General features: G+C 40.2%; 1 protein-coding gene across 1 annotated transcript in view; it reads right to left on the minus strand.

The window, feature by feature from the left end:
- Positions 1-18,915, minus strand: part of SOAT1 (sterol O-acyltransferase 1) — a 60,122-nt gene extending 41,207 nt beyond the window's left edge. Inside the window, exons 1-2 of the mRNA XM_037506383.2 lie at positions 18,793-18,915; positions 4,803-4,931 (exon numbers count right to left, since the gene is read on the minus strand). Of these exons, the coding sequence (XP_037362280.1) occupies positions 4,803-4,923 (121 nt within the window). The 5' untranslated portion in view covers positions 4,924-4,931; positions 18,793-18,915. The remainder of the gene's footprint in view (positions 1-4,802; positions 4,932-18,792) is intronic.
- Positions 18,916-26,728: the final 7,813 nt, after the last annotated feature.

The following is a 26,728-nucleotide window of genomic DNA, read 5'->3' on the forward strand; positions in this document are numbered from 1 at the left end:
TATACAATATGAATGTACAAAAATCAAGCCACATTTCTATATAGTAGCAAGAATTGGAAAATGAAATTAAAATAATTCCATATACAATAGTATCAAACAGAACAAAATATCTATAAATATTTTAACAAAAAAGTATAAAACTTTTATTCTGAAAACTATAAAATATGGTTCAAAGAAACTACAGAAGACCCAAATAAATAGAAAGACATCCCATGATCATGGATTAAAAGCCTTTATATGAAGATGGCATATTAGTTTCTTGTGACTGCTGTAATTTGTTACATCACCACAAAGTGATAGCTTTAAACAACAAATATTTATTCCCACATTGTTCTGAAAGATGAGCTAAAATTAAGGTGTCAAAGCAGAGCAGCACTCTTTCTGGAGGCTCTAAGTAGAATCTAGGTTTTGCTCTTCAGCTATTGGTGGGCTGCAAGCATTCCTTGGCTTGTGGTCATAGCATTCCAATCTTCAAGTATCTACAAATCTATCTCTGTTCCATCTTCAGATCATCTCTAGGTAAAGTTAAATCTCCCTCTGCCTCCTACACATGTGACAATATTTAGGGCCTATGTGAATATTTTAGATAATCTGAAGATTCCTAACTTAATTATATCTACAAAGTCCAATTTCTCACTATTATCAATGTATAAAGTAAAATTCACAGGTCCAGGTTTTAGGAATTTTGGGGGGAAAGGGCATTTCTTGGGCTATCACAGATAACACTCCTGAAACTGATGTGCATATCCAATGCAAAAGAATGAACCTGAGCTCTCATCTCATATCGCATACAAAAATAAACTTCAAATGGATTACAGATCTAAATGTTAAGACCCAAAACTATAAAGCTCCTAAAAAGAAAACAAAGCTTTATGACACTGGTTTGGCCATGATTTTCTGGATATGACACCAAAAGCACATACCACAAAAGCAAAAATAAATAAATGGGATCATATCACACTTACAATTTTCTGTGCAAAGACTATAATCAATGAAGTGGCAAGAAGGAAAACCTCAAGTTTCTTTATTGTGGTAAGAATATTAAAAATATGTTGAGGGTAGACCTCAAGTTAAGTATACAGTACAGGTGTTAACTATAGACACAGGTGGTATAGCAATCTTCAGAACTTACTCATGTTGCATAACTAACTTTATTCTCTTTGAACAATAATTCCCCATTTCCCTTGTCCTCTAGTAGCCATCACTCTACTGTGTTTCTATGACTTTGACTATTGATATCTTCTGTAAGTGGACTCATGTAGTATTAGTCCTTCTGTGACTATCTTATTTCATTTAATATGTCACCTAGTCCATTCACATTGTCACATATAGCAGGATTTTCTTCTACTTTAAGACAGAGTAATATACCATTGTACATATGCTGCATTTTCTTTATCCATGTATCTGCCTATGGACAACAGATTTAGGACAGGTAGATCATATGATAATTCTGTGTCTAATATTTTGAGGGACCATCGTAATAATTTCCAAAGCTGATGTACCATTTACATTTCCACCAATGGTGTAAAAAGGGTTTTAATTTCACTGTACCCTCACCAAAGCTTGTTATATTTTTTGTTTTTCTTTTGTTTTTTAAAATAACCATCCTAACAGATATAAAGTTTTATCTCGTTGTGACTCTGATTTGCATTGCCCTAATGATTAATCAGTGATGGTGAGCACATTTTCACGTTTGTTGACCATGTTTGTCCTCTTTGGAGAAATGTCTATTCAAGTCCTTTGCCCATTTTTAAATAAGTTTGTTTTTCTGCAATTGAATTGTAGAGGTTCCTTATATTTTTGGATATTAATCCCTCAAGAGATAAGTGCTTTATAAATATTTTCTCCCACACTCTAAGTTGTTTTTTCACTCTCTTGATTTTTCCTTTTGCCATGCAGATGTTTTTTAGTTTGATGTAGTCCAACTTGGGTAATTTTGCCATTGTTTTCTATGCATTTACTGTCATATTCAAGAAATCATTGAAAACTCAATGTTATGAAGCTTTTTCCCTAGGATTTTTTTCAGGAATTTAATACTTTCAGATGTCACATTTATTATCTTTAATCCACTTGAGTTGATATTTGTGCGCAGGGTTAAAGTATGGGTGAGAAAATTCTGACACACACATGTATACACATACACTTGAGGTTAGGACATAAAGTCATCCCACCCATAGATTACTGTAATTATGATCCACAAAACAAGAATTCAAGAATCACACAAGTTGAGTTTAATGAAAAAAAAAAAATCCTTGGAGACTGAGATATCCTATTGCTCTGTCTCTCCAGAAGATGCTCAGTAACACATACTAAGAACTGCCACTGAGAGTTGTGTCTCAACTGTAACTGGCACATGAATCACCTGGGGATCTATTATGAAATTTTTATTCAATAAATGAGGTGCAGCATTTCTAACAAGATCCCAGGTGGTGCAGATGGCCCTGGTCCTGGCTGGTTGGCCATACAGCTAGCATGGTTTATGTCCTTTAAGTCTTTGCCCCACAAAGGCCACAAATGATCCATCTGCTTATTCCCCAAAGTGAATGAACAAATACTAAAGTAAATAAAGAAATTTCTTTTATTTTTCAGATCATCTTTACTTACATAAAACCCAACAGGAAGTCAGGCTTTTTTACTTAAGCTAAATAATTCAATTTTTAATAACTGTGCTAAAACCACTCCAGGTTTAAAACTTAATGAACTAGGGTATCCTTGGTGGCGCAAAGGGTTAAGATGCAACCTATGAAAGTATCTGGAATTGCTGCAGCATGAGTTTGATCCCCGGCCAGGGAGCTACCAACATGGCACAGCAGACCTCTCATGACTCTCTCTTTGCTCCCCTCAGCAGTGTATTTCAATCTGCCTGTTCTGTTCCCCACTCTGATGAATCCTCTCACCCCCCCACACCTCTAGCCTATACCCTAGCTCTTGTATGCATAAATAAATAAATCTTAAAAATAAAACTAACTTAATGAAATAAGAAAATGAATACTAAGAAATATATAGAGGGCCTCCCCGGTGGCGCAGCAGTTGAGCGCTGGGTTGCGAAGCTGCCCGCAGCCTCTGCAGCGCTGGTTCGATACCCAGCCACTGGGCGAGGGTCCCACATGGCGCACAGACCTCTCCTGCCGCCCGCTGCTCCCCTCAGCAGTGTACTTCAGTCCTTCTGCCTGCTCTGCTCCCCACTCTGGCTCTGGTGAATTCTCTCACCCTCCCGCGCTTCTGACTGTACCCAGTGCTTGTATAAATAATAAATAAATAAATCTTTAAAAAAAAAAAAAGAAAGAAATATATAGAGATCACTTCTTGGCCTTTTGGCTAAGACCAAGTTAAGAATATACAGAAATTAGTGTAATTTAATAGCCTTTAAAAACTGGGACAGAAAATTTTATCTAGAGAAAGTTTTAATATAAAGTAACTTTTCTGTTTTCTAAAACAGACAACATGGATTATCATCCAGTCCTTAAATCCAGCTGCTTTTATTTACAATTAAAGTAAGAAAAACAAAAGGATGTTTCTTTATGAAAGAAGTCTCAGATGTCAAAGACAATCTGTCTCAGAATGTTGCATCCCTTTTGTTAACCAAACAAACCTTAAATCCTTGTCACAATCAAACGTATACAAATGTCACCGCAAAAATAAATACCCTGATGCAACAGATGACATCAACTGGAATTATGTTTACAAGTCTATCAATCTTAAGTATAAACCTTGACCTTCGCAAAAAGTACTGCGTCACACTCTTCTTTGTATTCATGTATTAAGCAAACTTAGAAGTAAGAACTAATAAAACTCCTACCTCTCTCTCCCAGAGAGTTACAGTCTAGTACTGAACTAGGTTGGGCACTCTGCCAATAATTCTCATTGTGCTCATTCCTTTATTGAGATTAAATAGTAGCACTTATCTGTAATAATTCAACTCAGCTAAGGGGAGCAGGGAAAATTGCTTATTCACTTACCTTGGAGAGCCATGAAGGCAAACACACCTGCAATGATCACTACTATAAGCCCCAGCTCCTAGCAGGGCATCAATAAATACTGGTGATTGAAGAAACAAATAACTGGTATATAATACATAGCAAATATATTTTAAAAAAAAAGGTTCAGTGAATTAACAAGAAAGGGCCTATTATCTAATTTCTTTTTTGTTCTGTCACTAGCTATATAAAAATATATGCTATATAAAAATATCAGTGAAGTAAGTCAGAAGGAAAAAGAAAAATATCAGATGGTTTCACTTATAGGAGGACTACACGGGAACCAAATAAGGGATCAGGGGAAAAAAATGACAATAAAAAACAAAACAAAATTAACAGGCAACTATAAATCAGAAGCATTCTGCAGGGGAAGGGAAGGGAGAGGGATAGGGATCAAAATAAAGGCAGGAAGAGCACAAGGGACTATGGTGATGGTGCACGGGTAAATTGGTGGTGGGAATTCTATGGGGACTACACCTGAGAAAAGAAAGCAAACATTGTATAAAACTGAACAATGATGTAAAATATATATAAATTTTTTTTTTCAAAATCTATGACATGTAAATCCTAAGTACATATTGCAAACTCTGCTTTCATCAATAAAGCTGACCTCTATCCACATGTGCAGTAGTATAACAAGGTGGCTGTGAATGGCCTTTAAACTGAACTGTTTCTAGTCTCTATCAATTTGTTTTTCTCTTCTGTACTTTATAGTGCCTACCAGGATACCCAATTTTTATAATAAAGCGAGTTAATGAGATAGTAATTCTTATTTTCAACGCTGATTTGTTCTCTATTAAAACACTTTAAAAAATTAAGTCTCACCATTATGAGGTCTCTCTAAGGACTCCTTTGTAGGATATCTCTGATCTTCATTTTCTTCAGTATTTTCATCATTGGGTTTTGCTAGGCGTCTTCTTAAAGATATCTTCTCCTCACTCACCATTGTGTGGTCTAGAAAAGATGTAAAAAGCTTTGAATTAAATATCTGGTTAAGGAAAATTTATAGTATCAACACATTTAGGGGAGGTGAAAAATGATGATACGCTACATCTCCTCCTTTTGTTTCACTTTAATCATATCTAAAGCATTTTCTGAGTATAAGATATTTTAACAAATTTGAAGAAATTCATCCCTATATGCAACTGGTTTCAAAGATCCTAATTTAAACATAACCCTCAAAAGAACAATTTAGTGAGACAAACAAGGCACATGAAAAATTATTCATGAAATTGCAAAAGTACAAAGATGCCACAAAGTAGAGTACAACAATCTAGTTCAATGGTGAAAACACTAAGTACTTGAAGTTCAGAGATAGAAGAGATCATTAAGAGATGTAAAGGTTTCACTGAAAAGAAGGTATTTGAACCAAGTCTTTTATTTTTATTGTTTTATTTTATAAAAATTTATTTATTTATGCATACAAGAGCTGGGGTACAGGACAGCGATGTGGAGGGTGAGAAGATCCACCAGAGACAGAGTGGGGTTCAGAACAGGCAGATTGACTGAAAATACACTGCTGAGGGGAGCAGGAGAGACAAAAGTCTGCCTCGCCATGTGGATTTCTCGGTGGCCAGCTGGGGACTGAACTTGTGCTGCAGAGACTGTGGATTGCTTCATAGCTCGGTTATTAACCCCTTGCACCACCAGGGAGGCCCCCCAAGTCTTTTTTTTTTAAGATTTATTTATTTATGCATACAAGAACTGGGGCACAGGCCAGAGGTGCAGGGGTGTGAGATGATTTGCCAGAGACAGAGTGGGGAACAGAACAGGCAGACTGACTGAAATACACTGCTGAGGGGAGCAGCGGGCAAGTCAGGAGAGGTCTTCAGCACCATGTGGTTAGCCCCCTGGCTGGCCGGAGATTGAACTCGTGCTGCAGTGGCTGCGGATAGCTTCATAGGTTGCTTCTTAACCCCTTGCACCACCAGGGAGGCCTGGAACCAAGTCTTAAAGGATGAGAACACAGCACCCCATGGGGGTAAAAAGAACTTCTAAAAAAATCTTTTTAAGTCTTGTTCAGGGGACTATGAATGAACAGACTACTAAAAGACAAGAAACAAGCTTTAGCTGAATATCTACTAAGCACAAAGATTCTTCTGGGTGCTTTGGGGTCTCTCATTTTAAAATCTTATAACTCTGCAAAAAAGATGTTATTACTCCTGGCTCATATAAGAAAAAAATAAGACTCAAAGCAGTTATTGTCTTCACCCACACACCAGGAACATATCTGTTGTTGAATAAGCTAGTTTATTAGGAGCACATACCAAGGAAACTGTGGGTGTCTCAATAAATGTATACTAAAAATGAGTTACTTAGGTTTAGGGACTTGTCAAGGTGATTTTAAGGGAGTCCAAATCAGCACATGTCCACTCTGGCTTGGGAGCCAAGAGAAAGTAGGGTCCATTCTGAGTGGACAGATAAATAAATCTCTTCAGAGAAGGAGAGAGGCTAACACTGCAATTAATAATCACCAGTAATCATTCACCTGGAGAGGGGAATGTGGGCTATTTTGTGACTTGGACAATGTTGCTGTTCATCTGAGTTCAGGCATGATTATGGTGTGGTGTTGTTCTTATCTTGTTCCATCATGGTCACAGAATGGCCTTGTCTGATGCTGATGTTCAGTGAAATTATATTCAACAGAAAAACACTTAAGACAAGCCAGATGGTAAGTGTCAGGCTAGTTCACAGCAACACCAGGTCTGGCTGATAGCAACAACAGCTCAGCTCTAGGATGCTAGAGCTTTTCTTTGTCTCATACACTAACCTGCCCAAGACCACACAGATAATGACAGGGCCAAATGTGGATCTGGGTGAGATACAAACTACAAACATCATTAACTATTTAAAAAATAATTTAAGTTGGCAACAGGGAAATGAGATAAAAGGAAAGGATACACAGGAAAGTTGCAAAGTGTAAAGAACTAAGAAGTTAGGAGTGATAAATATGATCAAAGTTTAGGTAGGTCATTATTAAGATAGTACAAGGTTTACTCTAAGGCAGTGTTTTACTAACTGACAAATCTAGATTATTTTCCTTCTACTTTTCCCTAATATCAAGCAAGAGAAACAGAATTAGGCAACAGTAGATGAACATGTCAGTGGAAATTTTAGGAGACTAGTAAGGTTCAGTTAAAAGGAATCTAGGAAAGAGGTCAGGGCAACAGATAAATCTGAAAGTCATTTACATTAATACTAACAGAGGACAGCAGAAAAGATTACAGAGGTGAAAACAACTAAACTCTGAGGAATGCCCTCAAAGTAAGAGTTCAGGAAGTAAAAAAGAAATCAGAGGGAAAAAACAAGAGTTCAAAAGATGCAAATGAACCAAGATGACTCTAGAGGCATAACATATAATGTATAAAAACCATGACTCATGAGTGATTCCATGCTTTACTATTATGCATTTTAATCTCAACATAATCTTTAAGGTAGTTACTATTTTTTATTATTCCCAAAATATTTGTCTAGTCACCATATCTTCCTTTATACTTTTTTCCTGTCTCCAAAAGCTGTTTATCCTCTGCCCTTTATCAGGCTAACCCAACTCACTTTTTAAAGCAAGAGTCACAGCAGAAGCAGGTACAGCTGTAATAACAACAGCTTTAACTTAATGAGCACCTATTATGTACCTACCAGGTCCTGTGCCACTAAAGTTGTTTACATTTTCTTATTCAACCTTTATAATGTTAGTAGAGCAGTATTACCCTATGTAGGGGCAGGAATGGACACAGTGCAGGTTTTCTATGATCCAGTAGACCAGGGCAAAGGAGGAGTCAGAGTCCTGGAGACCTTGGTGGCTTTTGCAGGCTTTTATTGGGATTTACCGGATACATGGCAGGTAGGGGTCTTCACTCTTTCTGGGCTCTCTGGTGATCTCTGCTGCTCTGCTCTCATGGTTCTGCTTCTGCTGCTTCTTCTCTCAGCTTCTGCTGGCGTCCCTGCGATGCCGCCCTTAAAAGCCCAGTCTCAGCCCAGGTGAATCCCATCTACATATGCCCACACTCTACTCCAGGTGCCCGCCATGAGGCATGCATTCGGGACCACAGGGTTCCATCATCTATCCTAATGGCAGGAGGGCAGAAAAGCCTGATACTTTTTACCTTACCCTACACCCTAATTTTTCAAAAGAGAAAAAATATATAGGGGGGTGATTCTTTTTAAAGATTTTATTTATTTATTGTAGGGTAGGTAAAAGATGTCAGGCTTTTCTGCCCTCCCGCCATTAGGATGACGGAACCCTGTTGTCCTGAATGCATGCCTGATGGCGGGCACCTGGAGTAGGGTGTGGGCATAGGTAGATGGGATTCACCCAGGCTAAGACTGGGCTTTTAAGGGCGACGTCACGGGGACGCCAGCAGAAGCAGCCTCCCAGCCCCCCAGTACCCCTACTTGCTGTGTACGTGGTAAACCCCAATAAAAGACCTGCAAAAGCCACTGAGGACTCTGACTCCTCCTTTACCCTGTCTGCTGGATCATAGAAAACCTGCACTGTGTCTATTCCTGCCACTACATTTATGCATGCCAGAGGTGTGGGGGCGGTGAGAGGACTCACCAGAGACAAAGTGGGAAACAGAACAGGCGCACTGACTGAAATACACTGCTGAGGGGAGCAGGGGGCGAGATAAGAGAAGTCTGCCGCGCCATGTGGGCCGCTCCCCAGCCAGCCAGGGATCAAACTCATGCTGCAGAGGCTGCGTATTGCTTCATAGAGCGGTGCCTAACCCCTTGCACCACCAAGAAAGCCTCTAGGTAGGTGATTTAACTGGCATATGATATAATCAAATCATATAATTCCCCAATAGCAGAAATGGATTCTACTACAAGTATTCTTAGTAATAACATTTCAAAATAAGAACAATGAGATTGAACAGCCAATCCTGTAAAAACAAGGTTACCTCAAACTCAACTTCTCTGCTAAAGTCCCTTTGACCACCATCTCCCATCTGTGGTCCCTCTGAGTTCTACGCATCCTGCCATTCTCGGAGCACTACTATCTGCCTCTCACACTAAGCAAAAGCTTCTCAAAGACAGGAACTATGCAGTGTTTTCTCTTTGAGTCCCTAAAATCTAGTGAGAAGTATGTGGAGCAGAAAATGGATGTATCAGTTTATAACACAACCTATTATTCTAAGTAATAGGATACAAGTGCTCTTCACACAGACAATCAAGAGAACAACATATGCTGGGTGGAAGCCAATAAGCCTCTTTACCGTCAGCAGCTTTATACCTTCCATTCAACAATAAGGGCAAGAACTGTTCTTAATGAGGGTGAGGGTGGACCCCCTAGACTCCTGAGGATAAGCAAGTACTTTATTCAATAAATAAAATAGGCAATGACACATTTATCACACAAAGAAAGCAATCCAGGATAACTAGAGCAATGTTACTTTGCTTTTGGCTGAGACCAGTATAACCCAGTGAGAAATCAATTAACTCAGGCAGATTAAAGTACTAATTGAGGGCCTCCCTGGTGTCTCAAGGGGTTTAATCTCAGCACTATGAAGCTGTCAGCAGCTACTGCAGCAACCTGTCTGGCCTGCTGCTCCCCTTAGCAATGTATTTCAGTCAATCCACCAGTTCTGTTCCCCACTGTCTCTGGTGAATCCTCTCACCCCCCTTTCCCCAACTCTGGCCTATACCCCAGCTCTTGTATGTATAAATAAATAAAATAAAACTTTAGGGCCTCCCCTGGTGGCGCAGCAGTTGAGCGCTGGACTGCAAAGCTGCCCGCAGCCTCTGCAGTGCTGGTTCGATCCCCGGCTGCCAGCGAGGGTCCCACATGGTGCGCAGACCTCTCCTGCCATGCCTGCTGCTCCCCTCAGCAGTGTATTTCATCAGTCTGCCTGTTCTGTTCCCTGCTCTGGTGAATTCTCTCACCCTCCTGCGCTTCTGACAGTACCCAGCGCTTGTATAAATAAATAATCTTTTTAAAAAATAATAAATAAAATAAAACTTTAAAAAACATAAAGTACTAATTAAAAGGGAAAAAGAATAATAAACCAAGTTTGACAGACAAATGTTGTTAATAACAGGCCTCAAAAAACCAATTTAAGCATGGGTACCCTGCAGAAAAATAAAAAATTAAAGGTATGTTTGGTGTAGAGATTAGGAACGATCAGGCTTGTCTAGAGAATAAAACCTTACTTCACAGGGACTCAGTTTGCACAATTACACACCCAGAGTTAAAACCTATTTTAGGAGTGAACCAAAAGAAAGAAAACACTAATTATCCATAACAAAATCTTTATATCATTGTCTACACCAATATATTTCATCTCAAGTTGCCTCTACTAAGCAGGCGTTGAGAACTGTGATGTAGTGAAAAAGCAATGAATTTGGTGGTATCAAAATGCCAAGAGGGTGCCTCCCTGGTGGTGCAAGGGGTTAAGCACCGCACTATGAAGCAATCTGCAGCCTCTGCAGCATGAGTATGATCCCCGGCCTGCCAGTGAGCTACCCACATTGCGCAGCAGACCTCTCCTGTCTCACCTGCTGTTCCCCTCAGCAGTGTATTTCAGTCAGTCTGCCTGTTCTGTTCCCAAATCTGTCTCTGGTGAATCCTCTCAACCCCTGCACCTCTGCCTGTACCCCAGCTCTTGTACACATAAATAAATCTTTAAAATAAAAAAATAAATAAAAATAAAAAATACCAAGAGTAGTGTGAGTCTCTGCTCCCTCACATCATTGTGACCCAGGTAAATCCTCTAACCTCTCTAAATCTGTTTCTTAATCTAGGAAGTAAAGATAAATACCACCACAGGGAATTATAAACAAAAAAATGTAAGATACTACATACAAAGTGCAAAATAATTTATTATTAACAACCAAGTTTAAAAAATTAACCAAGTGATCTGATACCTACCTATCTACCACCTGTATGCTAAATGACACTGTCAAACATTAAGCCATAATCATCTACTACTTGTTTGCTTTTATGATATATTAAATGAGAGTAAAGTACCACAATTATATACTTTCTCAAATGCCATGCGACTTCCAAGAAAATATTACCAAATTTTATTTTTGCCATTATACAGATGTGAGGAGGAAGTACTAGTATTTAAAATGGCTCCCCTCAATTTTGATCAAATCCTCATATCATACAAATCATAAGATTATGGAGATGAGATATAACCTGAACTCTCCAACATTCAAGTCAGCTAACAACATATGGCTATTTTCACAGGAAATGAAGGCAGGTTGATAATAGTAATATTCAGCTCAATTATTCCTTCTCTAGACAGGTAAATCATTTTGTCTTTTGTGTGGAGAGTGGATCACAATGAAGGAAAGAAATGTAACAAGGAACCAGTTAGCAGATGACTGCAAACATCCAGATGGGGGATGAAGATGAGCTGAACCTTTCACGCATCTAAGACAGGACCTTGTGAACCTATGCCCTTACCATCCTAGACACTCGCTGGACAGATGGACGACTACTTCAGCTATTGCAAAGCAAAAAACTCAAACTGTAATGAATGCTAAATGGTTTCCAAGTGCTAACAAGGGTTTTGTCCTTGTAAGGTGTACCACAGCCTTTTCTTGCCCTCCCATTAAGATAGGAGCTGAAGGGGGCCTTCCTAGTGGTGCCAGGGAGGTGACCCACATGGTGCAGCAGACCTCTCCAGTCTACCTGCTGCTCCCCTCAGCAGTGTGTTTCAGTCAATCCACCAGTTCTGTTCCCCCCTCCGTCTCTGACGAATCTCATTCCCCTCACCTCTGGCCTGTACCACAGTTCTTGTATACATAAATAAATCTTTTTTTTTTTTTTTTTTTTTAATAGAGGCATGCTTTATTTATTTGTTTGCTGGTTTGCTTGTTTGTTTTTTGTTTATACATGCACTGGGTACAGTCAGAAGCGCGGGAGGGTGAGAGAATTCACCAGAGCCAGAGTGGGGAGCAGAGCAGGCAGAAGGACCGAGGTACACTGCTGAGGGGAGCAGCGGGCGGCAGGAGAGGTCTGCGCGCCATGTGGGACCCTCCTCCGGTGGCCGGGGAGCAGCCGGGGATCGAACCGGCGCCGCAGAGGCCGCGGAGCAGCTTCGCAACCCAGCGCTCAACCGCCGCGCCACCGGGGAGGCCCCATAAATAAATCTTTAAAAAAAAAAAAAAAAAAGACAGGAGCTGGAGAGAGCGAAAGCTTCCTTGTTTCCTATTATTTTGAGGTCACTGTTCCTCCTTTGATTCCTTAAACAACTTCACTGGGACTATTCCACCCAAGCTTGTCACAAGCACGCCCTATATTCCCAGCCACTACCCTCATTCACTAAGAATGTGAACACCTAACTCATCCACCCACTCCCACCACGAATTCTTCCACATCATGGCCTCTAAGCTCGTTGACTTCTTGTCTCCAACAAGACATTCTTGTTCCCTGAAAGCCTCCCCTACAACTTCCTGTTACCAATAACTAGCACGTCCATAATTTTTATTTCCATCATCTTAACCTTTGAACACCCTCAGTTAACTCGACACCTAAACAACAATTCTTTGATGACTCCCTCCCCGACCAGGCCCACACTTGCCTCAGTTCTAGATACATTAAGGCCTACTTTACACCTTCAAAAGGATAATATCTGTATTAATACATATATCTCAATCAAACTTAACATGACCAACTGAACTATTGATGTTCCCTCCAATACCACTCTTTGTGTTGTCTTTCCTACCTCAGTTAACTGGACTAGCAGTCACCTTTACCCAGATTAAAAGAAACTACACCTAGCATCATCCTTGATTCTTTACTTACCCTCATTCAACCCAACAGCAGGTCCATCTGACTCTGCTTTGGAGTCAGTCTTACCCCTATTCATGACATCCACTACCTTCACCAGTCTAAGTCATTGTCACCTCACTGTCGTACCTAACTGGCCTCCCTTTATTTTGTCCCTTCTGGTTTTTTCTTTTCAAATACACCCAGAGTAATACTTCTGAAAGCTAAGTAGAGCAAGCCACTCCCTACTCAAAACCCTTCTAACACTTGGATTTTGTTCTAAGTCCTCACCATCTTCTAATAACTCCTACATGACCTGCCACTCACCTCCCTCACGCCCTCCTCCATACCCATAACTTCCTATTATAATTCTCACATGTTCTTCTGTTACTGTGGCCTTCTGCTGCTTCTTGAACAAGCCACACTCATTCCCATTTAAAGGTATATTTAAAGGTATCTGCTATTTTCCCCATCTGGAAAATCTCCCCCAAGTACCTGCCCTGCTTTATTTTTCTTTAGAGCACTTCTCAGTCAATACATTGTAGCATTTATATTCTACCCATTCCAAAGACTATGAGCCCCATAAAACGTGAAATTTTGTCTTGTTCACTATTTTATCCAAGTGTCTAGAACTATGCCTGGAACACACTGCACTTAATACACATCTGAATGAATTGCTAAATATTAATAATTAGTAAGCATTTTCATGTACATTAAGGAAATAAAGCAAAAAGGCCCTTCATAGTTTATGAAGTAATCACTAATAGGCTACTATGAGAGCTGAAACTGATATTTACTTTTATTTCTACTTCACCTGTTAATACTAAAAGGTAATAATAAAATAATTCAGGAGGACATTTACTTGGTTTTGAATTTAAGCTATTAAGTATGTTCATAAAATTGATCTGTTCTTTATCTGTTCTTTAAACTTTTTATCAACATCTGCTACTCGGGACCTAACTAAGCTTAGGTTGCCTGAGAGACTGTTTAAAAAAAACAAAAAATTGCTGACAAATGCCATGCCCTTTACTTTGAAATATCTTTCAAATTTGAGAGCTTATTCTCCTGAAATAATCAATTCATTCATGAATAAAACTGTTAGTAAATTCCTTTTTTTCTTTATACATTATTTGTATTTATATTTTTATTTATATACAATAGTAGTATTAATATAAATTAAAATAAACTAGCTCATATAAATTAAATTTATAAGTGAAACACTGAAATAATATTGTAACTTTTTAAACATGTCACTTTGTTTTGTACTTAGCATTTTTCAACTTTACTGAGGTATAGTTTTGAGGGTTTTTTTATAATTCATTTACAATTTACAATTTTATTTACAAGTCATTTACAATTTTATTAATGAGGAAAAGTGACAGGAAATCAAACAGTGGAGACTTACACAACAGAACATCACACACCACTGCATATATAGTAAATTCCTTTTAGTGGGAAGTCAGTATTTGCATACTCTCTGATAAGACCTTCAGGTAGGACCTTTAACCTTAATAATCACCCTGTGAGGACAGTAATCCTGTTTACATTTTCAAACAGAACATGGTAGTGACTATAAAAACAGAACTATAGATGACAGGAAAGGAAAAAAACTTTAAAGATAGGAGCTAACACTAAAATAGAAATGGGACACTAGATCTTTCCGTATCAGACCAAAGGGGCTGCTTCTTAATGAGTTCTGCAGTACATCACTGTATCAAAGCAGACTGTACTAAAGTTCATGCTTTAATGACCCTGGCACATCTGAAAAAGGTTACAGTACTTTAATAAACATAAAAGGCAAGGGGAAAAAATTCACATTGAAGAAATTTTTTAAAGTTCTGACATTTAAAAGGATGTGCTAATTATCTGAAAAGCCATGTTATTAAGTACCTCTTTCTACAGTGATGTCAGATCACTGTGTTGTAATACAGGTCTACCCCCACTACATCTTCATACACACACATACATTGTGTCAAGAGAAGGCATAACTAACATTTAGGTAAGTCAAACTAGTCCTCATCCAGAAAGTGACATCAGATCCAGAGTTCAAAGAGGGGATACAAGTTTTTGAAGCATCAAAACAGAGTGGGAGGAAGCAAGCACTCAATGAAAAACATGAGCAAGTACAGACCATGGTGATAGATTCATTATCTCAAACATTTTATTGAGGTCTACTACATGCCAAACCCTGGGATACAAAGATGACTACAACAGTCTGTGTGCCCTCCAGGTGTGAAAATCTAGTGGGCAAAAAACATTAAAAAAAAAATTATAAACACCTAATGGTATTACAGAACAGTAATTGAGATGTTAAGTGTAAGACAGGAATACATGTTTGATGCCTAATAGAATTTAAGGGCATCTAATTAGGAAAGCTGTTCTGAAGAAGGTGAATTTTTTTTTTTAAAGATTGACCCCAAGAACTGGGGTGTAGGCCAGAGGAGGGGGTGGTGAGAGGGTTCACCAGAGACAGAGTGGGGAACAGAACAGGTGGATCTACTGAAATACACCGCTGAGGGGAGCAGCAGACAAGACAGGAGAGGTCTGCTGCGCCAGGTGGGTTAGTTTCCTGGCCGGGTATCAAACTCATGCTGCAGTGGCTGGCGATAGCTTTATAGTAATGAGACTTTAACAATCTGTGCCACCAGGGAGGCCCAAGAAGGTAAATTCTTAAAGGAAGAGATTGAATAAGGCTTGAGTACATGGTACTTAGAAGGGCAAGGACAAAAGGTCAAGAACCCTTAAGGATGATTCTAAGGAGTATGAAACATAAACAAGGTGTTGACAGAAGTTTTTAAATAAAAAAGATGACTTGACATTTGTCTCTCAGTAAGAGAACGCAGACACAATTGTGGAGGATGAGCTTGAGAGAGGATAGTACCAGACAAAAAGGACTCAAATACTTGTGTTGACTGAATGCACAATTAAGTTAATGAACAAATAAGAGATGGGGAGACAGTAAGATAAATTTCTAAGTATTAAGCTAAGGATTCTATGCATCTACATACAGAGGGCGGTAGAAAACATCAAAATCTAGGATTATCAGTACACAGGCAGCAGCTTGTGGCATTTACTATGGTTCACAACACCCTATGCAGCATAGATTACTATTACCCTTTTTATAGATGGTTAAATAATTTTCCAAACATTACAAGGTCACTAAAGAACAGTTAACAAAAAAAAAAAAAAAAAAAAAAAATCACCAACCACCAGCACAGCTTAGAAGAGACTAAAGGAGAACCAGGAGCAATTAGTGCTTAAAATTAAGTTAGAGGAGTTAAGAGATAATCTATGGTCAATACCATGGAAGACCAAGAGAAAAGGCAGGTGGCAGAACAAGGGATATTTCACAATTTGGGGACATTAATAACTTTGATTTACTTAATTTTTGTACTGCTGGTTTCAGGAAGAGGGACAAAGACCTCTTTGAAAATTTTGCAACCCACAAGGGGTTGCAAAATAAGCTTAGGAAGTGAAAACAGTGATCATAAGACAAATGTCTCAAAAGGGCCAACAGTGGAGGAAGCAGGCATTGTCTACTAAGCCAGTAACATTTACAGTGCTGGGCTCCAGGACAGATGTATCACATACCTCATTTAACAATTCCATTTCTAAAGATTCTGGGAAACTGGTTCGAAGTCACTAACCAATAGGGCAGTGGAAACATTTACATCCAAGGTGACATAATGCTCACTAGACAGCGATTTAAAAATACAGCACTTTGGTCCTCCCTGATGGTGCAAGGGGTTAAGACACAACCTATGAAGCTATCTACAACCACTACAGCACAAATTCAATCCCTGGACAGGGAGGAGACCCACATAGCCCAGCAGACCTCTTCTGTCTTGCCCGCTGCTCCCCTCAGTGGTGTACTTCAGTATATCTGCCTATTGTATTCCCCACTCTGTCTCTGGTGAATCCTCTTGCCCCCCACATCTCAGGCCTGCACCCCAGCTCTGGTATGCATAAATAAATAAATCTTTAAAAAAATACAGCATTCTGAGCATGAATTTCTTTTTTTTTAAAGATTTATTTATTTATGCATACAAGAACTGGGGTACAGGCCAGAGGTCTGTGTTGGTAAGAGGATTCACCAGAGAGAGTGGGGAGCAGAACAGGCAGATATACTGAAGTACACTGCTGAGGCGAGCAGCGGGCGAGACAGGAGAGGTCTGCTTTGCCATGTGGGTTGCTCCCTGGACGGCCTGGGATCGAACTCATGCTGCAGTGGCTGCCAATAGCTTGATAGCGCTGTCTTTAACCTCTACGCCATCATGGAGGCCCCTGAACATGAATTTCTTAAGAATTCAATCTATGCACTAATTTTTATAAAGTGCAGTGTAAAAGTATTTTGCCTTAAGGAAGCAAAACAAAAAGAACTGGTTTGAAAGTTGAAAAGAAGTATCAACTTCTGTGGGCCTGCAGTATTCCCACTGACAAAGCTTTCAAAAGAACATACAAATTGTTTTTTAAAACAAAAAAAAAACAAAAAAACTGAGCACCAAATTTAGGCAAAGAACTTTGCTACACCACTCCAAGGTTCAGCAGGGGAGAAAGTAACAGTTACAGATATACTTAGAATCTAAAATATAAAATTTCTCCCAGTCCTGCCCAACAGTTTGCCCTAGTATAGCCTACAGTATTTACATATCAAAGGCCTGGGTCAAGAAGTCAATTAGCAAAACAAAAGAATTGCCAAATTCTCATTTACATTTGTATGCTACATTTTTCCTACAGGATAAACTCCAAAAATAAATTTGACAAATGAAAATTCCTTGTCAAAATTTTCCCCACTTCTGTCCCAAAGGAAACATAATTTTTCCCTAAATAATGTTTCCCAGTCAGTCCAAGGTTCCTTCCTCTGTCCTCAAACTCATTCATTCTTTCTTTGTACCAGGAGCTGGTTCAGATTGAAAATTAGGACAGAAATAAGATGAACTAGTGAGCCTTTACAAAATTTGCATGCTAGGAAGGGAAACAATTAAAAAACATCTAATTAACTAACACATCTCATTACACAAAAGTCATTACATTAACTACTACCAAGGAGAATAGTTCTAGGAAGGTTTAACCAGGATGGTCTAGCTTTACTGAGGAAGTAATATTTGGAATATTTGAGTAATGTCTGGGGAAAGACTGTAACAGTGCTTTAAAGGTGGAGGAAACCCTTAAAGATCAGGAAATAGTCAAGGGAAAGAGACTATGGCCGAACACAGAGCTAGTGTGGCTTGACCCAGAGAACCAGGAGGGAAGCTACCTAAAATGAACTGGAGATAAGACACTGTTATGGAGAATGTGAAATCTTTTGAGGTTTGTAAGCACGTGATAGACTGGGACATGTGCATTTTAAAATGATTACCCTTGAAAGCATCAGAGCTTCCCAACATCCATTCTCATGCCTACCCAAAAGTAGTTTAAACAGATGATAGCTACTCAGCATAACTGAGTTCAGTGAACTTAACCTATACACACACACACACACACACACACACACGTGGAGAATAAAGTTTACAATTGGTTCTCACTTACAAATAACTTCCAAACATACATTTCATTTAAGTTGCATGGCTCTAGCATTTGCGAACCACAGAAAATTACATCTTAGTATTTAAAAATAGGAGCTTAATTAAAGGCTTCGATGCCCAATCAAAGAGATATCAATGTCTTGAAGTGTCTGTCATCCATCCCTTCACGTTTTTCCCCCTAAATCAATAAGCTGACTTTCTGGATGCATCTTCTGGTTTGGCTTTTTATGGAATAAAATGTGTGATCCATAACTTTCTTTACTACTGGAAATGAGAGCTGGCAAAAGACTTGGGGGGAGACACCAAAACCCTCCGAGGATTAAAAGGCTGACAGTGTCCCAACAGGGCGCCGGACCATAACTTTCCCGCCCTCCCATCCCCCAAACTCCCCAGGACCCTTGGGACCTCTCCCTCCTCCCCCAGCGTGACGACCCTGGGCCGCGTCCCCCTCAATCCAGGACAGGGCCAGGCCCACCGGGCCGGAGAGGCAGTGACCGCCTCCCCCTCGGACCTCTCCAGCGGAGGTGGGGGACCCCCGCGGGAAGCGGGGACTGGGCAGCGGCAGCCTTACCTGAGGCTGGCGTCCGACGGGGGTACCTGGCCAGGGAGCGCAGAGCCGGAAGCGGCCACAGCGCGGCTGGGGGGCAGGTCGGCTCCGGGCAGCTCCGCGGGTGCCCAAGGCCGAGGAGCTCGCCAGCCGCGCAGCGGACGCAGATAAAGCGTCCAATTCCCAGGCCCCTCCGCCCCCAGCCTCGCAGCCCGCTACGTTGCGTCACGCGCACGGCCCGCGCAGACTCGGGATTTTATTGGTGGTCCCGGCGGCCTCCAGGCCCCGCCCACCGCCCACGGCGGCCCCGCCCCTTCCCGGGCACACCGGTGCCCAGTGCGGGAGCCCCACGCTCGCCCTGGCGCCTGGCGCCCGCCGCTGCCGGCCAGCAGCGCTTGACAAGGGCTGCCGCAGCTTCTTTCCGCTTCTACTCCAGCGAGCCGATGTCCGGCTGAAAGGGAACCGAGACAACTTGGGAAGTCTGAAACGGCAAGGGTGTAGCAAGGTACTGGCTAGTCTAGATACTGGCAGAAGTCACTTCCCAAACTGTGCATCATTGCAGGTTGAACTTATCCTCTGGGAACAAAATCGAAGCCCTGGCCGTGTATCATGACCTGCTTAATGCTTAAACTACACGTGACTCTGTCCTTCAGTACAGGAGATGGTTGGAAAATGTGTGAAATAATGGGGCAATTAAGTAAATAAATAAAAAGAGGACTTCACAATCAAAGAGAAAATGATGCAGATAGATTTACAACATAGATTAGATACAATAGTTAATCACTTAGATTTTGCTAGAGCAAGTAAAGGTAGGTGAAAGGGAATGAAGAGCCACACTAGTACAAGATGTCCTGACCTGCTTCTTCACTCCTTCATACTACAGACAGGCTGGGATGGTCACCCAAGACTCAGTCAGGCTGCTTGACCAAATGGATCAGGTTTACCTGAAACTGACTGCTCTCTCTGGGCCTTTTAACAAAGCAGATTTGTACAAGTCCTTGAGATCGGGCAGCATTGTTCACCGCAAAGTAGAACCGGCCTTAGCATTCATTCAGTCAATGGGCCGACACCCAGTGTGCCTCCTCTACGACAATTTTAATTGCTCTTTCTGCTAACTAGATGAACATAGGTTGTGGTAGATCCCAAAGTCTTTGAGACTTGTGTCTCCTTTCTCACCAGTTTAAAAGAAAAAAAAAAAAACCAGTAGGAACATAGGGAGTCTTTTCTGTTGAGGATCTATGGAACACCTGTACACACCAAGAAGACTCCTTCTGTACTAGGGATAAAACAGTGAATAAAACAGAAGAAGCCCCTCACATAGACATTTATGTTTCTATTGGAGAAGATGAAGAATAAAATAAGAGGACAATTGCAGGTAGTCATAAAAATGAAAGAAAACCGAAACAATGATGAGAGAAGAACTTTTTGAAGAGGTGTTCTGGTCTAAGACTTAAATGACGAAAAGGAGTCAGTTAGCCAACCATGGGGAAGAAGATAATTCTAAACAGAGGGCACTGCTGATGCTGGACAGGTATGACTTGTTTGAGGAAAAGAAGACCAGAAGGCTTGCCTGGAGGTTTGTGTAGAGGCTTGCATGAGATTTTGGTTGAAGAGTCAAGCAGGAAACTAAACATATTGTTAGGATTTTTCTGTTGTTGTTAATTACAAAGGAAAAATAATCAGGGATTTTGTCTTATTTTGTTTTTTATATCAACCTATTTTGGAGAGAATGACTTGGGGGGAGCAGAGATGGAACAGGGAGGAGCCAGAGAACCAGAGCAGCTATGGGACAAGTCCCTGATGGTGATGATGGTGAGCTGAATTAGGGTAGTTGCTATGAAAATAAGAGTTGAAGGATTTCAGGATATTTTTCTGAGCTGCAGGGGTGAAGAAAGGTAGTGAACTAGGTGACTCCCAGATTATTTTCTTAAGTGGAAGGATAGCAATGTTATTTGGTTCAAGGGAGAAGTGCTTTCAAAATATAATTAGAGGTATCTTGAAAGCTTCCAAACTGCAAGCCTTGCCTACCACAGAGCTACAAATTTCACATTATTCCATTTTGGGGATCAAGATATGGATAAATGTGATCGTTGCCATAATATTAAAAAAAAACAAAAAACAAAAAAAAACAGTGTCCAGAACTTACACTAATTGCTAGGGATGTAATGATGATTAAGAACTGTCTGCTAGGGAGAAAGCCATTTTAAGAAGTGGCATAAATGTTACAATTAATAAAGGTAGTAAGAATGCCTAGCTAGGGGCCTCCCTGGTGGCACAAGGGGTTAAGTGTCAGCACTATGAAGCAATCCACAGCTACTGCAGCACGAGTTTGATCTCCCGCCAGGGAGGTGACCCACATGGAGCAGCAGACCTCTCCTGTCTTGCCCACTACTCCCCTCAGCAGTGTATTTCAGTCTGCCAGTTCTGTTCTCCACTCTGTCTCTGGTGAATCCTCTCACCTCACGTACCTCTGGCCTGTACCCCAGCTCTTTGCATTCATAAATAAATAAATCTTTTTTTTTAAAGAATGCCTATCTAAGAGGGTTAAATAAGGATTAAATGAGTTAATGCCTTCTGAGTTCCAAGTACCGACACTGGCATATAGAAGTACTCAATCAATATTAACAGTTATTTTAACTATCCTACACTGAGTTTCTTTATTGTTGATATGATTATTTTCTGGATAAAGCAGGAACGTATGGAATGGTTATCATAACCTGCTACCTAGGAGAGGAAGGGTGATTCCAGTTTTCTGAACCAATAGGAGAAAGAGTTTTGTTGTCAGGTAAGGGAAGAGGAACATTCCAATTCCAAGCAAAGGAAAAACAAAGTTAAAGGCAAACAAGACAAGAGGGGAGCCAGAACTATTTAAGGACAGGAAGGTAGTTGAGTGTTTTTAGAAGTACAGGGTATTTACCTACAAGTGGCAAGAGATAAAGTTGTTATCAGGGCTTGAGAAGTTTGTAGGCTATGTGGACACATTCTGACTCAGTCCCATAGACAGAAGGGAGACAATGAAGGATATTAAGTAGGGGAGAGTCATGATTTAAGAGACTACTAGACAGAGATGTTACTGGAGGTGGCGAGAGCAATTAGAGAGGCATTACAGTAATATCGGTGAGAGATGAATAAGGTCTAAACTAGGGAAGTCAAAAGTAGGATGGAAAGAAGGGGACATATTTGAGAGATACTTAAACAATTGACAGATTTAGAGAGTGTTTAAAACAGGGATTAAGGATGTAACCAGGATTTCTATTTTAACAGACTGTGTGACTAGAGTCATTGTTAACTAAGAGATTAAAAAAAAAAAAGTATCCTGGGCCTACCTGGTGGCACATGGGGTTAAGCACTGCACCATGAAGCAATCCACAGCCTCTGCAGCACGAGTTCAATCCCCGGCCGGCCACAGAGCAACCCACATGGTGAAGCAGACCTCTCCTGACTTGCCCGCTGCTCCCCTCAGCAGTGTACTTTGGTCAGTCTGCCTGTTCTGTTCCCCACTCTGTCTCTGGTGAATCCTCTCACTTCCCATATCTCTGGCCTGTACCCCAGCTCTTGTATGCTAAATAAATAAATCTTAAAAAAAAAAAAAAAAAAGCTGGGCCTCCCTGGTGGCGCAAGGGGTTAAGACACAACCTATGAGGCAATCTGCAGCCACTGCAGCATAAGTTCAATCCCCAGCCAGGGAGCTACCCACATGGCACAGCAGACCTCTCTTGACTCGCCCACTGCTCCCCTCAGCAGTGTATTTAAGTCAATTTGCCTGTTCTGCTCCCATCTGTCTCTGGTGAAACCTCTCACTGCTCACACCTCTGGCCTGTACCCCAGATCTTGTATGCATAAATAAATCTCTAAAAAATAATAATAATAAATTTTTTTAAAAAGCATCTGGAGGAGGAGCAAGGATAAATCTTTACTTGGGTTGGGCCTCCCCAGTGGCACAGTGGTTGAGCGCTGGGCTGAAAAGCTGCCCGCAGCCTCTGCAGCGCCAGTTCGATCCCTGGCCACTGGCGAGGGTCCCACATGGCGTGCAGACCTCTCCTGCTGCGCCCACTGCTCCCCTCAGCAGTGTACTTCATCCCTCTGCCTGTTCTGTTCCCCGCTCTGGCTCTGGTATATTCTCTCACCCTCCCATGCTTCTGACTGTACCCAGTGCTTGTATAAATAAATAAATAAATAAATCTTTAAAAAATAAATCTTTACTTGGGTTAATAGTTAATATTTAAATTAAACTACTTCACCTCTTACTGAGACCTCAAGGACCTGAACAAGAAGCATTCAAGTTTTGTTTGGTTTTGTAATAAAATCAACATTTTCCTGGTAATGTCAATATGCACACTTCTTGCAGAAAAATCAAATACAGAAAAGGACAAAGATAAAAAAGCATCTAATGTCCCAGAGATTCAGCTGAATTTTTGAAGCGGGCAAGGAAAAGAACAACAGACTGACCGTGGGAACTGAGCCCTATGCCACGCAGGAGTCTACCAGGAGTCAGAAAGGTGAACAGAATAGGCACCAAGCCAGGTTTTAAAATACAAAATCTCAGTTCTTGAAAGCACCACATCTTCCTTAATGATATCAAGCAAGCAATTATTCTTTATCACATCAAAAGTATATGAAATTTCTCCACTGGCACTCATGCTTAACTTAAACAGACTCATCTGGAGTTAGTTAAGGTTTTGTGATTGAGTAAGATAAAGATGATGAAGCAAGAGTGTAAATCAAGATATTCTTGATTGGTACAACCCTGAAAACTCTTGGAGAGTTGGAATCTTGTCTTGCTTATGTAATTCCCTGAGCACATAGCACAATCCTAAGAGCCACCTGATAAATATATTGAATGAATGAAGCCAAATAAAGGTGTAAGTCCCAAAATTGTGGGTAGATCCCAAACAAGGTAGAGGTCAGACAGATTTCATTCCTTCTTTTAGTGATTCACTCATTTTACATGCTCTGTCATCTCTTGTCTTTCTACAAACAGAAGCCTTTGTATACAAGAAAGAGCCATCTATCCCAGTTATTAGGCTGCCAGCCTGACTCTCTAGATTTTATCTCTAAATATCAAAGCACATTTTAGGCACTGCCATTAATGTAGTTATGGTACATGGCATATATATCCATGAGGAAACACTCCCAAGAATTCTTGAATCACCATGGATTTTTTTTTTAAATCTCACTGAACCTGAGTTAGTATAAGTCTAAAGATTTTGATCAGTTAATATGATAAGTCCTAGAGAAACCACTAAGAAAGTAATTCTGAAAAATAGAAATGAAAGAAATCATTAAAGGAATTTAAATGTTACACTAGAAAATCATTATTCAATGATAAAAATAACAGTGAAGAAAAAAGAGAATTAAAAAAGGAGACAGAAAACAAAAAAGTTTAAGGGCAAATATAAATCCAACATTGTCTATAATAATATTAAGTATGAGTAAATGAAACAATTCAATCAAAAGGTGCAGATGGCAAGACTGCTAATAAGATCCAGCTCCATGCTGTTACAGGAGACACCGTTTAGATTCAGAGATATACATAGGTTGAAAGGTACATCATGCAAAAGCAAGCACATGAAAGCTAAAGTAGCCTCCGCTGCAACAGGCATTGAAGATCAGCAGCCATGACTGTGCCACCCCATGGCCATGGGCCTCAACAAGGCCCAAAGGTGACCAAGGACATGGTCAGCTCCCGCCCATAGCACCATCTACCTTGAAGCCTCCGGGCCATGAGAGCAAAGTGGAGGAAGAAGTGAATGCGCGGGAGGAAGAAGCAAATGTGCAGGCTAACGCTCAAAAGGAAAGAGATGATACAGAGGTCCAAGTGAGCTAGTAACACCCATAGAAGCCACAGAAAGAGAAACAAGGAAATCCAGGGGCCAGGAATGCTGATATAAATTGTTGAACTGCATGCTACTGACCAGAACTTTGTCTCAGTGAATCTAGAACATCTGTCACCATATGATAGCTGTGACCATCTTTGAGAGACCCACCTTGCTCATAGACCAGTCCCTTTTGGTCCTTTGCCCTGGACCTGTGACATTCTGGACTAGCTCTGTTCTCAGTTGGCCGAATGTAACACATGTACAATAAATCATCCCTTCTAAAATGTTAGCTGAAGGGAAATAATTAAATAAGAAGAAGAACTTGGTCCACCAATGGCATAGCTGCTGCGCAGACACCTCACCAAATTAGTCTAGAAGATGATCTAGGAGGTGGACAACTTTGCTTCTTATGAGCAGCATGCCATGGAGCTGCCCAAGGTCTCCAATGACAAGCAATCAAAGCACAGCATGCAAGTCAGTCAAGAAGAGAGGAGCTGAGCTGCATCCACAAAGAAGGAAGCTATAAGAATTAATTTTTTCAGAGCGATAGAAAGAGAGCACGCAAGAGAGAGTTTGATATTAGTATCAGACAAAATAACTTTTTTAATATTTTTTTTTATTTTTTACATCATTGTTCATTTTAAAACAATATTTGCTTCCCCCCAGCCCCCCAGGTGTAGTCCCCGTAGAATTTCTTTCCCCAATGTACCCGTACACCATCACCTCAGTCCCCTGTGCTCCTCCCTCCCTCCCTCTGATCCCTCTCCTTCCTCCTCCCCTGCAGGATGTCTCTGATTTATAATTGTCTGTTTTTGCTTTGTTGTCTGTTGTACTATTATTATTTTTTTACACCGATGTCTTATTTGGTTCCCCTATATTCCTGTTATAAGTGAAACCATCCGAAATTTTTCTTTTTCCTTCTGTCTTATTTCACTGAGCATAATTCCTTCCAGCTCCATCCACGTTGCTGTGAATGGCTTGAGTTTATCTTTTTTGATTGCTGAGTAATATTCCATTATCTATATATACCACATCTTCCTGATCCACAGACAAAGTAAGTTTTAAAGCAAAAATGTTTAAATGGTGTGACAACTTTGCAAAACTGGTCTGGCAGTTGAACATATGACCTATCAATTCCACTCTTGGATATATACTAAGAGGAATGAAAATATGTATCCATATAAAAAGTTGTACAGGAAATTCATAGCAGCATTATTCATAATAGCCAAGAAGTGGAAACAACCTAAATATTCATCACCTAATGGATGGCTATGTCTGCATAATGGAGTATTATTTAACCATTAAAAGAAATGAAGTAGTAGTAGATGCTATAATGTAAATGAAACTTGAAAATGTTAGAGGGAAAATAGTTCTCACAAAAAAATATACTTTATTATATTATATAAAATATTCAGAATAGGTAAAATCTTAGAGACAGAAAGTAGACAGGTGATAAACTAGTTTTGGGAGAATTGGGACAAAATTGGGAGTCACTGCTCATAGATACAGTTTCTTTGGGGGATGATGAAAATGTTCTAAAATTGATGGAAGCTATACAACTCTGAATAGACCAAAAACTGTTGAATTGTACACTTTAGATGTGTTAATTGTATGGTATGTGAATTAAATGTCAATGAAGTTATTTTAAAAAAACAGGTAAAATTCATATATGGCCTTATATGCTTGTTAAATTTTGCCTAGTTATTAACTGAGAGAATTCATGAGGGAGTCTGCTGATGTATTATAGATGTTCAAAGCCTTGATCCTGAAGGTAATTATATGAGTGCACACAAATAAAAAATTTCTTCAAATGATATACTTAAGACTTGTGTACTTTATTATATGTAGTACCCAAGAGGAAAAAAATTAGTTTTATTTAAATAATTTTAACTTAACATTTATATTCATTTATTATATTTTATTTTTTCATTTACTTTTAATAGATAATGTATTATAAGTAAAAAACTTTTAAAACTTAACTTAAGGGCCTCCCCAGTGGAGCAGCGGTTGAGCTTTGGGTTGCGAAGCTGCCCGCAGCCTCGGCAGCGCTGGTTCAATCCCCGGCTGCTCCCTGGCCACCGGAGGAGGGTCCCACATGGCGCGCAGACCTCTCCTGCTGCCCGCTGCTCCCCTCAGCAGTG

This window comes from Talpa occidentalis, unplaced genomic scaffold (genome assembly GCF_014898055.3).
Source record: "Talpa occidentalis isolate TD23 unplaced genomic scaffold, MPIMG_talOcc4v2.1 talOcc4.12, whole genome shotgun sequence".
NCBI lineage: Eukaryota > Metazoa > Chordata > Mammalia > Eulipotyphla > Talpidae > Talpa > Talpa occidentalis.